The following is a 15,709-nucleotide window of genomic DNA, read 5'->3' as shown; positions in this document are numbered from 1 at the left end:
CTGACATGTAGTACAACTAAGCAGAGAATATAAGGGAATACCGAGAACACCTGGACCCAGAAGGAACTACGGGACCCTGTCCGATGCCAGAGCAATCAGCTGAAAAAATACCTGCCAGGCAGGTGTGTGGCGCTCAGTGGTCCTGTCCCTGACCTGTCAGGGAGGACGTCCAGCGACGAAAAATGCCGATGACCCAGAAGGATTCCATGTGGCGGAGGACATCCAGCGATGACCGAAAACTGCTGCAGCGGCCGATGCTCACCAGCTACGTGCCCCAACAAGGTAGAAGATCCAGTGGAGATCCCTGTACTCCACCAGGAATGGGCCACTCTGTAATAGGAAACCACGCGAGTACTCCTCTATAACATGGGGTAACGCGAAGCGCAGCATACCGTAGTACCTTATAGAGATGGCAAGAGCAACCCTAGCACAAAGGCCAACGACCACCTGGCCATGGTGTAGGGAGTGTGGTTGTATGTGGACCACCCGCCGGATCAGAACAGATCAGCCATATACTGGAGCTACAATAAGTAGCACTAGACCGACAAGGTGGGGGTTGGGCTGGCCCACCCCTGCCAGATATGGTAACCATGCACATGCAGAACCAGGATGGCCTGTTGTAGACAGTGCCCTGAGAAGTACAAGGAGACCATTGAGCACGACAGTAACGGAGTGGAGATGTATGGAAGAACCAAAAGGGTGAAACCAACATCCGCAGCACAGATTAGAACATGGGGGCAGAAAGCACCCAGTAATACAGAAACTGTATGGGCCACAGATTGCACCATAGGGCCCAGCACTTTGAGTAATACAACCACACGCCTATAATATAGGGAAAGTGGCTGCATGTCTAAGGAGAGTGGAAACATAGCCACAACATCTGGGAATGCCACAGCATTTGGAGGGTACAGGTACTCAACCTGTAAAGTAGAAATATGGCTGCGAGTGCAGAGATACGACCAGAAAGGTGTAATGGGTACAGCATCTGGAGATGGTAGAGGTACTACCTTTAAGATCGGAGCAATGTGGCCACATGGTGCACCCTAGAACCAGAGAGGTGCAACGGCTACTGCGTTAGCAATGGTACCTATATTCCGCCCGGGAAGGGGAAAATAGGGCCGCACGGTACCACAAAGAACAAGACAGGTGCACACTACAATCAGGTAGGTGAAATGGCAACTGAAGGAGGCCCTCTATTTCGCCTGAAAAAAAGGGAAACAGGGCCGCATAGTACACCATAGAGCCAGACAGGTGTAACGGCTGCAGCATCAGAGACGGTGCAGGAACTCTACCTATGAAGGGAGTAAGATGGCTGTTTGGTGCACACTATGATGAGGTAGGTGCAATGACCACGGCAATTGGAGGAGGCCTCAATATCTCGTCCGGTAAGGGAGAGAAAATGCCACATGGTACACCATAAAGCCAGACAGGAGCAACAGCTACAGCATCAGGAGATGGTGCAGGTACTCTACCTATGAAGGGACCAAGGTGGCAGCTTGGTGCCAACTAGAACCAGACAGAGGCAATTCTACGGCAATTGAAAGTGGCCTCTATATCTCGCCCGTAGGGAGAAATGTTGCCGCATGGAACACAATAGAGCCCGCCAGGGGTATTGGCTACAGCATCGGAGATGGTGTAGGTACTCTACCTATGAAAGGGAGCAAAAAAGTCTGGGAACAGACAGGAGCAATTGCTACGGCAATTGAAGGCGGCCTGTATATCCCGCCCGGAAGGGAGAAATAGTGCCACATGGAACACCATAGCGCCAGCCAGAGGTATCGGCTACAGCATCAGGAGATGGTGTAGGTACTCTACCTATGAAAGGAGCAAAGTGGCTGGGAACAGACAGGTGCAATTGCCACGGCAATTGAAGGCGGCCTGTGTATCTCGCCCGGAAGGGAGAAATAGTGCCGCATGGAACACCATAGAGCCAGCCAGGAGTAATGGCTTCAGCATCTGGAGTAGGTGTAGATACTCTACCTATGAAAAGGAGCAAGGCGGATGGAAACAGCCAGATATAATTGCTTTTCCTTACCAACCTACAGGAGGCGCTTGCCTAGAACAGGGACCTCCTGTTATGAGGTAGAGTGGCGAACACCAGCACCAGGATGGGGACCCGGTGGAAACACTCAAATGTGTAGAGCATAGCCCCTGGTATAGGGGAACCAGGAAGGCTTGTCAGGTACAGCCAATGGCAGTGGTGTAGGTACCCCCCTGTTAAGGAGAAGGCGTACGTACCAGAGACACCAAGTAGGTGACTCATTATGCTAAACACGGGGACGGCTGCCTTACCTGTGCGGTTGAATACCTGTGCAGTCAGGGGAGCGCCATCCGAAAATCCACTAGAGGGGATACCAACCCTGGGTAGGAGAGGTTCCTCCGTGCACGTTAGTCTTGACCTCCCAGGGGGCTTCTGTATGGAGGAAGACCGCCTGATGCTCTGTTCCGAGGGAATCGGTGCAGAGGTGTCCCCAGAGGCAACGGATGGGGTGACAGGAAAGGATTCGTCACCAGCCTCAGGCCTGTCCTGGGGAGGACCTGAGGATGCCGAGGAGGGGTGGAATCCTGTTGAGACCACCCGAGGTTGTACTGTGAGCTACCCCTTGCCGGAGCCGGTATCTAAGCATGCCTCATCTGCAGGGAGGACCCTGGGAGGGCATAGATGGCCGCAATTGGATAGGTAGCGGTCCAGCGACTCCGCCAGAGATTGGGAGAGTCGGACAAGGTTCCCATGGCTTTGACAAAGAGGGAGACCATTCAGAAGGGACCTACACAAAAGGATTTGGTCAGGGGACACAATGGGGTCTGGGAAGAGGTACTGCACACAAGCAGGGACAGGCCGACCGCATGGCAGCCTTCGTAGACAGCGGACGCACGTGAAAACACGTGGCGATCCGAGGAGACCCTCATAGAGCAGCCAGCAGAGGCTGTCATATCTGGACCCGGATGCCATGTTCCCCAAAGAGGTGCTGCAGCAGCTATAGAGGCTGCAGGAGAAATTAAGCAATTGAGAGACAAAAACATAGGACAATGACTTAAAAGGGGTTCTGCAGTTCTTTTAAACTGGGGATCTATCCACTGGATAGATAACCCACGTTAGACCAGTAAAGGGTGGAGGAGATAGCCCCTCCCGAGGGCCGGGCGGGGTCAGAAAAGCCCAGGAAGCAAGGAGGAGTGGCCGGGAAGATCGCGGACTAGCAGGCCCAAAAGCCGTGGCCTCGATTTATGAGGCGGCCGGGAATGGAGCGAGGGGGGCGGGGCGAATCGCGGCCGACCGAGGGGCCTCCGGACCCACAAAACTAGGTGAGGAGAGTAGGGGGGGGGGGGGGGGAGCGACGCCTGGGGGTGGGCGGAACAGGGCAAACAGAGCACCTGGGAGCCGGGAACGGGCCATGGAAGATGAGGCCTAGTCCCTGCAAAAGCCGGGGACTAAAGTAGCGGGGAAGGCCCAGGAGAAGACTGTGTGGCCAGGGAGGAGAGAAAAAAAAAACAACCAAGGGGGGAAGAGAAAGGTGGAGGAAGATGGAAGCTTCCCAGGACCCCCAGCTAAGGTGGATCCCACCCCCCTGGCCACAGGAGGGAACCTAACCCTGGAGAAGGGACACAGGGACAGGGGTACTCACTATACTCACCATCTGATGTCTTCGGGCGCCGCAGGGTCACCCCTTCGGCAGACTCAACACGGGAACCGTGGGAATGCCGGCAAGCCACTGCGGATGCAGTCTGTGGGGACTGGGTGACCGGCGATGGTACAGAAGTACGCGCCCGCAGGGGGGGGGGGGGGGCAACTAAAGTGGAACACGATGGAGCCCCAGTCTGCAGCAGGTATAACGGTGGAGATCACCGAGACCTGCAGAAGAGAGAAAAAAAAAAGAATAAAAAATAAAATAAAAAATAAACAGCAGGTCCTGCAAAAAAAGCAGGACAGGTCTGCCTCCTACGGACACTAGACAAAAACTGAATAGCCTTGTGCCTGTGGAGAGGGTATAGCCCAACGGGGAGGAGCCAACACTTTTTGTGTCTAGTGCCTCCTAGTGGTAGTTGGACATATACCCATGGTGCTGTGTCCCCCAATGCCATGCACGAGAACGGTCTGTTTTAGTACTGCCAGTGATGTAATGGCCTTGTCCACCCTATGCTAGAGCTTGATTTCCGCATAGCAATGTGGACGACCTGGTTTTACAAAAAAGGACCTGCACTGATTTGTGCCGGTAATGTCAAGAGAAACAATAAAGAGATGGAAGTATTCTTCTAGCAGGGTGTGGAGAAGGCCAGATTATTACCGGCAGAGAACAAAGTGTACCATGCATGTGCAAAAAAAACCTACGTTTACAGCATAGCACAAACCATTACTTCTATGACGTTATAAATGATGTAAAAAGACAAACCGTACTAATATTTTCTTTTGCACGTACATTACAAACGACAAAATAATTACAGTGGATACTCACGGCCTAAGATCCAACACGGGTTTTAGAAAGTGCAATTGTTTTGTATACAAATAAGTTTTTTTACGGAGTCCACCATCTCCACTTTTCCCAAGTCCCTGGACATGTTCACGCCGGTATTGGTCCCGGCACGATTGCCAGCGGGTTTTGACACGTTGTACTGTAGAAACATAATAGAACAAAAATTCAATCAGAATATATCAATACAAAACTTCTAAATCACATGTGAACAAAGGCTTACTACCACATGCTATAACATTGTGGTTTATACACTAGTTACGTGCATTGACATAAAAAATCAGGGTCATCTATAGACATGTTCTATATTTAGTATTTTGGCCACATACATTTAATGGGCCTGTAAACACAATTGGAATGATTTACATGACAAAGGTGTTTCCTGACAGCTGATACCATTTCTAATAAATGTCAATACATTAGGCCTAAACACTTTAGCATATATGTATTTGACATAATACCTAATCCGACTCTGGGTGAATCATTTTTTTAACATGAAAAATCAGACAATATGCTGATCTGAAACTGATCAGCCTACAGCAGGGCATGCTGGGAACTGTAGTTTGAGAAAAGCAGGAGAGACACCGGCGGACAAGGCTGCTATCATACCAAACTAGTGCTATGGAAGGTGATATTTACTATTAAAAAAAAGTGTTTTACAAAAGGGCAACTTCATTAAAACATGGGCTACTTTCAATAATTCACATATAAATTCACCAGTGCATCACAGTTTTTACATAATTACAATACACATTTTATAAAGGAGCAGATATACCCGCATGGGTTGGCTTACCTAATCTGCGCCTTTTAGACGAATTGGCCTTCTCCCATTCTCTCGCCAGAATCTCTGTTGTTATCTCGCCCAGGCACGCTCCTTCACAATCCGATCATGGTACAGATCTTCACTTGTGTCCCACAGCTGGGGACGCTCCTGTATGAGGGTGATGAGTTTGCCAACATCCATCTTTTTGCTTTGCAGGCAAGTCAGACAGCGTGGGGGTGGGTTATTAACCTGCACATGTGCTCACTTCCTGGATTGTAAACACAGAACACATGGCCACAGTGGGCTGGGCCTAGCATTTCCTAATCATTGATCCGCAAAAAACGGATGTGTTCCGTATGCATTCCGTTTTTTTGCGGACCTATTGACTTAAATGGAGTCACTGACCGTGGTTTGCGGACAATAACGAGATTTTTGTATAACTTACCAGTAAAATCTCTCTCGCTCTTCCTTGGGGGACACAGAAGACCTTGGGTATAGCTCAGCTCCCTAGGAGGTGTGACACTAAGTGAAAACTGTTAAGCCCCTCCTCCAGCAGTTATACCCTCAGCCTGGAGAGAGAGACTGCTAGTTGCGTGTCCAAGTAGTGAGAAAAGGCAATGTCCAACAAGTGGAACCAACAAGCCAACTACCCAACGGGGTAAACCAAGTCCGGAAACCGTGTAGAAAAAAAAACAATGAATGGGTGGGTGCTGTGTCCCCCAAGGAAGAGCGAGAAAGAGATTTTACTGGTAAGTTATACAAAAATCGCGTTTTCTCGCCCATTTTCCTTGGGGGACACAGAAGACCTTGGGACGTCCGAGAGCAGTCCAAGAAGTGGGGGGGGCACAGCTCCAAGGCGAAGCACCCGAAGGCATCAAGGAACCACCGCCTGCAAAACCAGGCGGCCCAAGGCAGCATCCGCCGAAGCCCGAGTATGCACCCTGTAGAACTTGTTAAGGCGTGCAAGGAAGACCGGTGGCCGCCTTGCACAATTGCGCGGCCGAAGCCCAATGTCTCAGGCCCAGGAGGCACCGACCGCTCTGATGGAATGAATGGTGACACCGAAGGCGGAACCCTGCCCTTGGTGCGGTAACCTCAGCAATAGCCATTCTGATGAAGCGGGGGAAAGCCACCCTGGAGGCCGTCAAACCTTTGCGTGGACCTCCTGGAACCACAAGAGTCCGAGCGTCGACAAGAGCCGGTGATCTCCAAGTAAAACTGCAAGGCCCGAACAACGTCCAATCGGTGAAGTGTCCGTTCCCGGGGGTGGGAAGGGGAGGACGATGGCCTCGTTGAGATGAAAGGCAGATACCACCTTCAGAAGCAAGGAAGGGACGGGATGGAGAACAGCCCTATCCTGGGGAAGGACAGAAGGCTCGGAACAAGAAGGACCGCCATTCAGACACCCGTCAGAGACACGATGGCTACAGAAACACAAACGTACAGGACAGAAGGAGTAGAGAGAACTTCTGTAACGGCTACAAGGGAAAGCTTGGAGCGCCGAGAGCTCAGTATGTAGTTCCCAGGGCGGTACCGGGGGACAGTACAGAGGAACCAAATGAGCCAAGAAGGTCTTGACAGGCCCAAGAGGGGCCAGGGAACGCTGGAAGAGGATGGACAGCGCCGACACCTGACCTTTCAAGGAACAGAATCCCAGTCCCAGGTCCAGGCCGGACTGGAGAAGGACAGAACCATGGGGAGAGAAAGGCAGAGTGGGGGAATGCCCAGCTACTCACAGAACCCCAGGTAAGAACTCTAAGTCCGATAATAGATCCTGGACGAAGCACGGCCGGCATCGAACACTAGCACAGACCAGTAACACGGGCAGAAGAGTCCGGCAAAACTGGTCCCGTCGGCCCCCGAGCAACGTCGTCCCATATCCACCCGGAGTGGGGGAGCAGAAGGGCAGACGGAAGGAACCGAAAGGGTCCGCCCAGCATCCGACAGATGCCAGGACAAGACAGGCTAAAGTCCATGTCGATGTTGCCACCAGAGGAAGGGGTTCCATCGTCCCGGTGTGGGAGATCTAAGGACAATCTTGACCGAAGGGTAGTCCTCCCAAGTTACTGAGAAGGTAAGTCTACAGCAGGACCATCGCCTAGAATGGAAAACGCAATCTGCACCCAAGCGGGAGGACAGAACACGGTAGACCAGAGAAAATGGGCGCACAGCTAGTACAGCCAGTGTGAACGAGGGAGACGGTACGAGGCCACAAGGAACACCGGAACCATCCAAGTGAACAACCATGCTCTCCCCAGAGGGGAGGGCAGTGAAGGAACAGCCTCTGAAGCCTGGCCGGGGTAGAAGCCACATCGGAGTGATATGCCCCGAGTGGGAGCCAAAACAGAGCCGGCGAGAAAAAGCAGTCGAGACAGAGGCCGGCATAACACCCTCCAACCGAAAGGAGGAGGAGTGGGTAACAGGGTAGTCATAGTAGGACAGCTCAAAAGCAGAACACCCGCTACTCTGTGAGACGCCCGGCTCACCGCCTCGCAGAAGGCGAATACCCTGAAGAATCCAAAGTGGAGGTCCCCCGGACCTGGATAATCGAGCACCCAAGAGAAGTTAGGTGACCTTCCCGAGGAGAGCGGCCCGAACCTGGTAGCAGAGCAGAACTGAAGCGCAGAGGGCGCCAATAGGAAGGACTGCATCCACACTGCATCCGAAGAGGAGGAAATGGCAGTAGGCGCGGGAACCGTAGTCCCGCCAGAGCCAACGTAGAATTCGAGGGGCGCTGCAGACAGCCCTCTCATCCATGTGACCTCTTGCGCAGGGAAGCAATGCCGCGAAAGGACGAATGGGTACGCATCTAAGAACCACGAACACTCCCCAGGTGGAAGGGCCAACGAACATGGTGGATACCGTCACAACGGAACCGCAATATACAATCCAAACCCGAGAATGAGTCGGTGCAGTAGAGAGCAAGTAGAGCCCGTCAGGGTCAGGTGGAAGCAGAATGATCTCTTCAGAGAAGAGTGCAAGGCTTGCGGCAAGCATCGTATCCCAAGAGAAACAAGTATGTCGCAGGAGGAAGGGAGGCATACGTACAAGCAGCCCCGTAAGCAATGAGAAGGCCAACCCACCTACGGGAGGAGAAGGCATACACAGCCCAAACAACGCACAGAGCGCACAAGAACGTCCGCTCACTGCAAAATAGTCACTCAGCGAAGGGGGCCAGCCACAGAGTCCCACAGTATCTATGGAAGTGCAAAGTGCAGCCTGGAAGGGAGTTATGCACAAGACTAGTACGGCATGCGATGGAACGCAAGTAATCCGCCCAGAAAGGTGGGAAATGTACCTGGCAAACACTGCAGTTGGAAAGAGTGCAAAGGTCCGCCCCAAAAGCGGGTTATGCCCAAGGCCAGTACCAACTTCAGAGAAGTAGGACATACCATATTCCGCCCAGAAGGGGGCCATGCACATGGCCGCACAGTATCCAGTAGGAACGCAGGAGGTCCGCCTAGTGAAAGAGTGTATGTATGCCGCCTGAGGGAAGGCGGCATGCCCATGGCCGGCAGCGAATCCAGTGAGAGTGCAGCATACCGCCTATGGAAGGGGGTCATGCACATGGCCGGCAGCGAATCCAGTGAGTGCAGCATACCGCCTATGGAAGGGGGTCATGCACATGGCCGGCAGCGAATCCAGTGAGAGTGCAGCATACCGCCTATGGAAGGGGGTCATGCACATGGCCGGCAGCGAATCCAGTGAGCGTGCAGCATACCGCCTATGGAAGGGGGTCATGCACATGGCCGGCAGCGAATCCAGTGAGAGTGCAGCATACCGCCTATGGAAGGGGGTCATGCACATGGCCGGCAGCGAATCCAGTGAGAGTGCAGCATACCGCCTATGGAAGGGGGTCGTGCACATGGCCGGCAGCGAATCCAGTGAGTGCAGAATTCCGCCTACGGAAGGGGGTCATGCATATGGCCGGCAGAGAATCCAGCGAGAGTGCAGCATACCGCCTATGGAAGGGGGTCATGCACATGGCCGGCAGCGAATCCAGCGAGAGTGCAGCATACCGCCTATGGAAGGGGGTCATGCACATGGCCGGCAGCGAATCCAGCGAGAGTGCAGCATACCGCCTATGGAAGGGGGTCATGCACATGGCCGGCAGCGAATCCAGTGAGAGTGCAGCATACCGCCTATGGAAGGGGGTCATGCACATGGCCGGCAGCGAATCCAGTGAGAGTGCAGCATACCGCCTATGGAAGGGGGTCATGCACATGGCCGGCAGCGAATCCAGTGAGTGCGCAGCATACCGCCTATGGAAGGGGGTCATGCACATGGCCGGCAGCGAATCCAGTGAGTGCAGAATTCCGCCTACGGAAGGGGGTCATGCATATGGCCGGCAGAGAATCCAGCGAGAGTGCAGCGTTCCGCCTATGGAAGGGGGTCATGCACATGGCCAGCACCGTGTCCGGTGAGAGAGCAGTATTCCGCCTATAGTAGGGGGTCATGCACATGGCCAGCACCGTAACTGGAGAGGGTGACGAATTCTGCTAATAGAAAGGGCGGAAGGGGGGCTTGCACTTGGCCAGCGCCGTATCCCGGGAGAGGGCAAGAGTCCGCCTAGAAGGGGAACATGCACCTGGCCAGCGCCGCAGCCGGGGAGCGTGAGCGTGCAGCATACCGCCTATGGAAGGGGGTCATGCACATGGCCGGCAGCGAATCCAGTGAGAGTGCAGCATACCGCCTATGGAAGGGGGTCATGCACATGGCCGGCAGCGAATCCAGTGAGAGTGCAGCATACCGCCTATGGAAGGGGGTCATGCACATGGCCGGCAGCGAATCCAGTGAGAGTGCAGCATACCGCCTATGGAAGGGGGTCATGCACATGGCCGGCAGCGAATCCAGTGAGAGTGCAGCATACCGCCTATGGAAGGGGGTCGTGCACATGGCCGGCAGCGAATCCAGTGAGTGCAGAATTCCGCCTACGGAAGGGGGTCATGCATATGGCCGGCAGAGAATCCAGCGAGAGTGCAGCATACCGCCTATGGAAGGGGGTCATGCACATGGCCGGCAGCGAATCCAGTGAGAGTGCAGCATACCGCCTATGGAAGGGGGTCGTGCACATGGCCGGCAGCGAATCCAGTGAGTGCAGAATTCCGCCTACGGAAGGGGGTCATGCATATGGCCGGCAGAGAATCCAGCGAGAGTGCAGCATACCGCCTATGGAAGGGGGTCATGCACATGGCCGGCAGCGAATCCAGTGAGTGCAGAATTCCGCATACGGAAGGGGGTCATGCATATGGCCGGCAGAGAATCCAGCGAGAGTGCAGCGTTCCGCCTATGGAAGGGGGTCATGCACATGGCCAGCACCGTGTCCGGTGAGAGTGCAGTATTCCGCCTATAGTAGGGGGTCATGCACATGGCCAGCACCGTAACTGGAGAGGGTGACGAATTCTGCTAATAGAAAGGGCGGAAGGGGGGCTTGCACTTGGCCAGCGCCGTATCCCGGGAGAGGGCAAGGGTCCGCCTAGAAGGGGAACATGCACCTGGCCAGCGCCGCAGCCGGGGAGCGTGACATGCCGCCTATGGAAGGGGGGCATGCATACGGCCAGCACTACTGAGATAAGGCTGCAGCGTCCTGCGCAGCCAACAAGAATTCAGTTTTTTTTTATTTTTAAACACAGCCTCCCTGAGGCAGGAAGGGGGCCACCATACAGGGGCACAGCCTCTCTGAGAGGCAGGAAAGGGGCCAGCTGTACAGGCCCATGAGGAAGCCCAGATCTTAGAGGGTCTCCTCTAGATGGGAGCCGGCCCCTGGAGATGGCCGGTACCCAAAATGTTAACAGGGATCCGGCCTGGGGAGGCGGCGCAGCGAGCACCGGTAAGGGGATGGGGGGACCCTGAGACCGGGTGCCCGTGAGGATAGAGGAGGGACGCCGGCATAACCCCTCTGTCAGGGGCAGCTACGTGCGGGCCTCCGGGCCCTGTTGCAGCATTCCTCTCGCAGGGAGAAGGGAGGCAGTGCGGCTGAACCTATGTTGCAACATTCTGCAGCTACCTTCAGGAGCGGTGGGGAGACAGTCTGCAATGTCCTATGGAGGCCAGGAGAGGAGGGGAGGAGAGGAGAGGGAGCAGATTGCCGCCCTGCGGCACCCCAGGGGCCAGCCTAGGTCCAGAAGGGTCCAGAGGCACCAGTAAGGGGGTCAGGCACGCAGGAGACCGGGAAGGGGGGGGGCGACGACGTAGGGCTGGAGAAGCCACTCTCTCACCATCAGCCATCTTCACCCTCGGTCCGTACCAGCAGGGTCGCCCCTTCAGCTACTGGCACCGTAGTGGCAGGGCGCTGGAAGAGGGACTTGGCGTGCGGACGACCCTTGCGCTGGCGGGATGCAGGGGAGCTAGGCTGCCCTGGTCCACCTTGCCTTCTGTGGGGGAGGCAGCAGTGCGGGTTACCGGCACTGGCGCAGCTCAACCCCGGGAGAAACAGAGAGGTCTATTGCGTCTCTGTTGTCCCTGATGGTCTGGAAGAAAAATAAAAAAGTAAAAATCTAAATTTAAACAAGGAGAAAACAGCCCTGCAGAGCAGGGAGTGTCTTACCTCCTTGGACACTAAGCAAAAAACTGTCAGTCTCTCTCCAGGCTGAGGGTATAGCTGAGGGGCTTAACAGTTTTCACTTAGCGTCACGCCTCCTAGGGAGCTGAGCTATACCCAAGGTCTTCTGTGTCCCCCAAAGAAAAATGGGCGAGAAAATAGGACATGTTCTATGTTAGAACAGAACGGAAAAACGGAAACTGAAGGCATACGGAGTACCTTCCGTTTTTTTTTTGCGGACCCATTGAAATGAATGGTTCCGTATACGGACAGTATACGGAACATAAAAAACGGCCCGCAAAACGGGAAAAAAAACCTGTGTGTGCAGGGGGCCATACCTTTACATCTATTATTGTACCCTGTGCAATGTGTAAATGTGTGGGTAGTTCATGGAGGCTGTGGAGGCTCTTACCATCTCTAGCAGTTAAAATATGTTGTCTGCTATTTAAAAGGTATTTGCACTTTTATAACCGATCACTTCTGTATTACCCTGATGCAGCTGAATGGCAAACAATTGTAAACATCCTAAGTAAATGTTAAATATGCCGTGTGAACTCCGCCTTAGGGCTCATTCAGACAACCGTATATTTGTGACTGCATCCGTTCCACAATTTTGGAGAACTGATGCAGACACATTCATTTCAACGGGGCCACAAAAGATTCGGCTCCCACACAGTGTGCTGTCTAGTACCGTTCATTGGCCCTACAAAAAAAGATAGAAGGTCTTCTATTCTTGTCCGCAACTGCAAAGGCATATCTATCATAGCAGCAAAAACAAACACAGTGCAACAGCACTCTGCAAACAAATAGAGCCATACTCACTATAGAAAATGTACTAATGCTACGTTATAAATGTGAGATTTCTGTACAAAATCATTTATGCCTGTCCGCCAACGACAAGGCGATCTTATTAGGACAGGAACCTACACTAAATATTACCTCCGTTGGTGCCATACTGGGCTCTAGTAAATTCAGGGAATGCAGGTTTCACATACATGCTGTGGGCTCACCTGCATTCCCTGAATTTAATGGAGGCCATTGTGACACCAAGAGGTAAAATACAGAGTGGGCTCATCAACTGGGCCAATAATCAGGGTATCTGTCACTAGTTTATGCAGCCCTCAGATAGGGTAGCATAAAACTGGTAAAAGATTACCTTAAAAGCTGCCGACAGGTTCTCTCTAATCCCCTGCAGGACTGGGCATTTTTGCGTTTTAGTTTTTCCTCTCCCTTTCTTCCCTGAACCATAACTTTTTCTTTTTTTTTCTGTGCACATAACTGTATGAGGGCTTGTTTTGTTGCAGGACAAGTGGTACTTTCTAATAGCAACATTTGATATTGCATACGATGTAGTGGGAAGCCAGAAAAAATCCCAAATGGGGTGAAATTGAAAAAAGTTAAATTCCGCCATAGTTTTATGGGTTTCATTTACACGGTTTCCTATGCAGTAAAACTGAACTGTTACCTTTATTCCCTGGGTCTGTACAATTACAACATTTATATAGTTTTTTTAATAAGTAATAAAAAAAAAGATTGAAAAAATTAATTTTTTATGGGGTGATCTGTAGTTTTTATTGATACCATTTTGGAGTGTGTGCCTTTTTGATCACTTTTTATTATATGATATTTCTTGGTGGGAAAGGAGAATGATTTTAATTTTTATAACAAAAAAAACCAAAACATTTTTTTTTTACTTGCTATACTTTTCAAAAGTCCCCCTAGAAGACTTGAATGTGCAATCATTAGATCATGTCTCCCATTGACTGCAATGATTTACCATTTCAGTTTATAGGAGATTCAATAAGTTCCTCTGGGGCCCTATGACAGACAGGCCTCCATAGGAATGTATTGCTGTGGAACCCTTAGCTTCCTACTGCTCAAAGCTTACACAGAGAATGAACGGCAACCCCGATCACTGTATTTGGGCCCTGAGAACACAGTGCTCCTGGGGAAATCTGCCTCAGATGCCGTGGTCACAATTAACCACAGAATCTGAGAAATAAAATGTCTGATCAGCGTTATCGCCAATCGCAGACGTTAGCTTCAGGTATCTGCTGTTTAAAACAGCAGAAGCCGGGAAGCTGTGGTTTAACAATCGGACTTTCCCTTTACATGTATGACAGTGGTCCTGAAGGGATTAACAGTAACTTCCCTGGTTCTGATGACAGTAAGTCCGGTGTGGAGCTCCTGCTGGTCTGTGTTAATATAGGGAAGCCAAATCACAGGAATATTAATGCCCCCCATGACAATGACTGAATATAAATTAACATTTTTTTTTTTTTTTTTAACATTAGGATAAAATCACAGCACCTTATAAGCTTTACTCAAAAGTGAAATGATGAAATTTTTATCTTTGGAGAATACACAGCATCTCCCGATCTATCCTGACCTCACATTTATACATCCACCCAGAGTTTTTTTTTGTTTTTGCGTTTTCATTTTTCACCCCCTGCCTTTCTGGGGCCATAACTTTATTTTTCCATTCACATAGCCCTATGAGGACTTGTATTTTGCAAGGCAAGTTGTACTTTCTAATGACACCATTTAAAGGGGTTCTGTACCTTTTTTTATTACTGATGATGATCCTCAGCATTTGATTGGCCGGGGTCCGACACCTGGGACCCCTGCCGATCAGCTATTTTAGAAGGCAGTGGTACTTGCAGTAGAGCCGCGGCCTCCTTGCTGTTTCCCGTACGTCAGTGACATCACAGCTATTTCACTGGCCGGGGCGTGGCTCAGCCGAATTCACTTTAATCACACGGAACATCATACTGACAGAACGTGGTGAGCTGTAAATTTTAAAACATTAAAGGGATTGTCCCACGAAAAATATTTTACACTTTTCAAACCAGCACCTGGGTATGAATACTTTTGGGAAAAAAAATGGAGCATATCCACTAAGTTATTCACGAAAATGTATCTGTATAGTCATTTTTTATTTCTACGTCCAGCTCACTGAGGTGGCCGCACATGCTCATTTTCATCCTTCAACTGCCTCCTGAGTTGTGATAGGGAGAGCATGGACACGCCCCCTTAGCTGCAGCAGAGAAGACACGCCCCTTGAGCTGTCAGCTTGATATAAATCTAGCAGAGAAATGAATGGGGAGATCTCTGGATCCATGTGAGGTACAGGACTGGTTCTAGCTTTGTTAGAAAGAGATTGTCATGTATTATGTGGTGTCTGATTTTCATTTTTTACATTATTTATGGGATAACTCCTTAAAATAGGACTTACCAACATCATCAGTTTCCTAAATTAGGGGACTTAGGGCTGAGCGAGAGTGAACATATAAGGTAAATTTATTAACACTTATCTAACAAGCAATGAGGCATCTGCTTTGCAAATAAGATTTAAGGAATTATTTTGCATTATTCTTCCCATCATAACATTCTGACAAGTTATAAATAAGGAATGGAATGATTTAAATAAAACCTTGTTGCTCCTCTGCCAAGACCTTCTTCATCAAATACCAAATATAATAAAATCTTAAAATAAATATATTTAGCACAGTCTGTCCAGTCTAATGTTCCATCCATGACGACCATCCTGCAATATACCGCTATACTTTCATAAGCAGACTTCATTAATATTCCAGCCACTCTGTCATGTATATGCAGTTAGAGGGAGAGATTTCACCACCTTCATGACAATCATGAAATACCTAGGACGACAAAATAAGAGAAAGTGTTTAAGTTCTTAACTAAAACTCTGAACAGTTGAGTGACCTAATTTTTTTTAACCATTTATTATGTCGGTTTCCAGGAAAGCTGGGTGACAACTGGAGGCAAGTGATTGACTACTCCATAGGATATAATTGGGATAATCCATTTACCTTTTATTCTATTAAATGTTTTTTTGAAATTGGTGACCTATCCTCAAGATAGGTCACCAATATCAGACTGACAGGGGTGTGACACCTGGGACCCCCGCTGATCAGC

At 50.9% G+C, this 15,709-nt stretch overlaps 1 protein-coding gene across 1 annotated transcript in view; it reads right to left on the bottom strand.

Annotated features, from left to right (window-relative positions):
* Nucleotides 1-15,056: 15,056 nt before the first annotated feature.
* The window catches only part of POLR3F (RNA polymerase III subunit F), a 28,229-nt gene continuing 27,576 nt past the window's right edge, over nt 15,057-15,709 (bottom strand). The window contains exon 9 of the mRNA XM_040429675.1: nt 15,057-15,432. Coding sequence (XP_040285609.1) covers nt 15,355-15,432 — 78 coding nt within the window. The 3' untranslated portion in view covers nt 15,057-15,354. The remainder of the gene's footprint in view (nt 15,433-15,709) is intronic.

This window comes from Bufo bufo, chromosome 4 (assembly GCF_905171765.1).
Source record: "Bufo bufo chromosome 4, aBufBuf1.1, whole genome shotgun sequence".
Lineage (NCBI taxonomy): Eukaryota > Metazoa > Chordata > Amphibia > Anura > Bufonidae > Bufo > Bufo bufo.
This window is presented reverse-complemented; position numbering and strand designations above follow the sequence as displayed.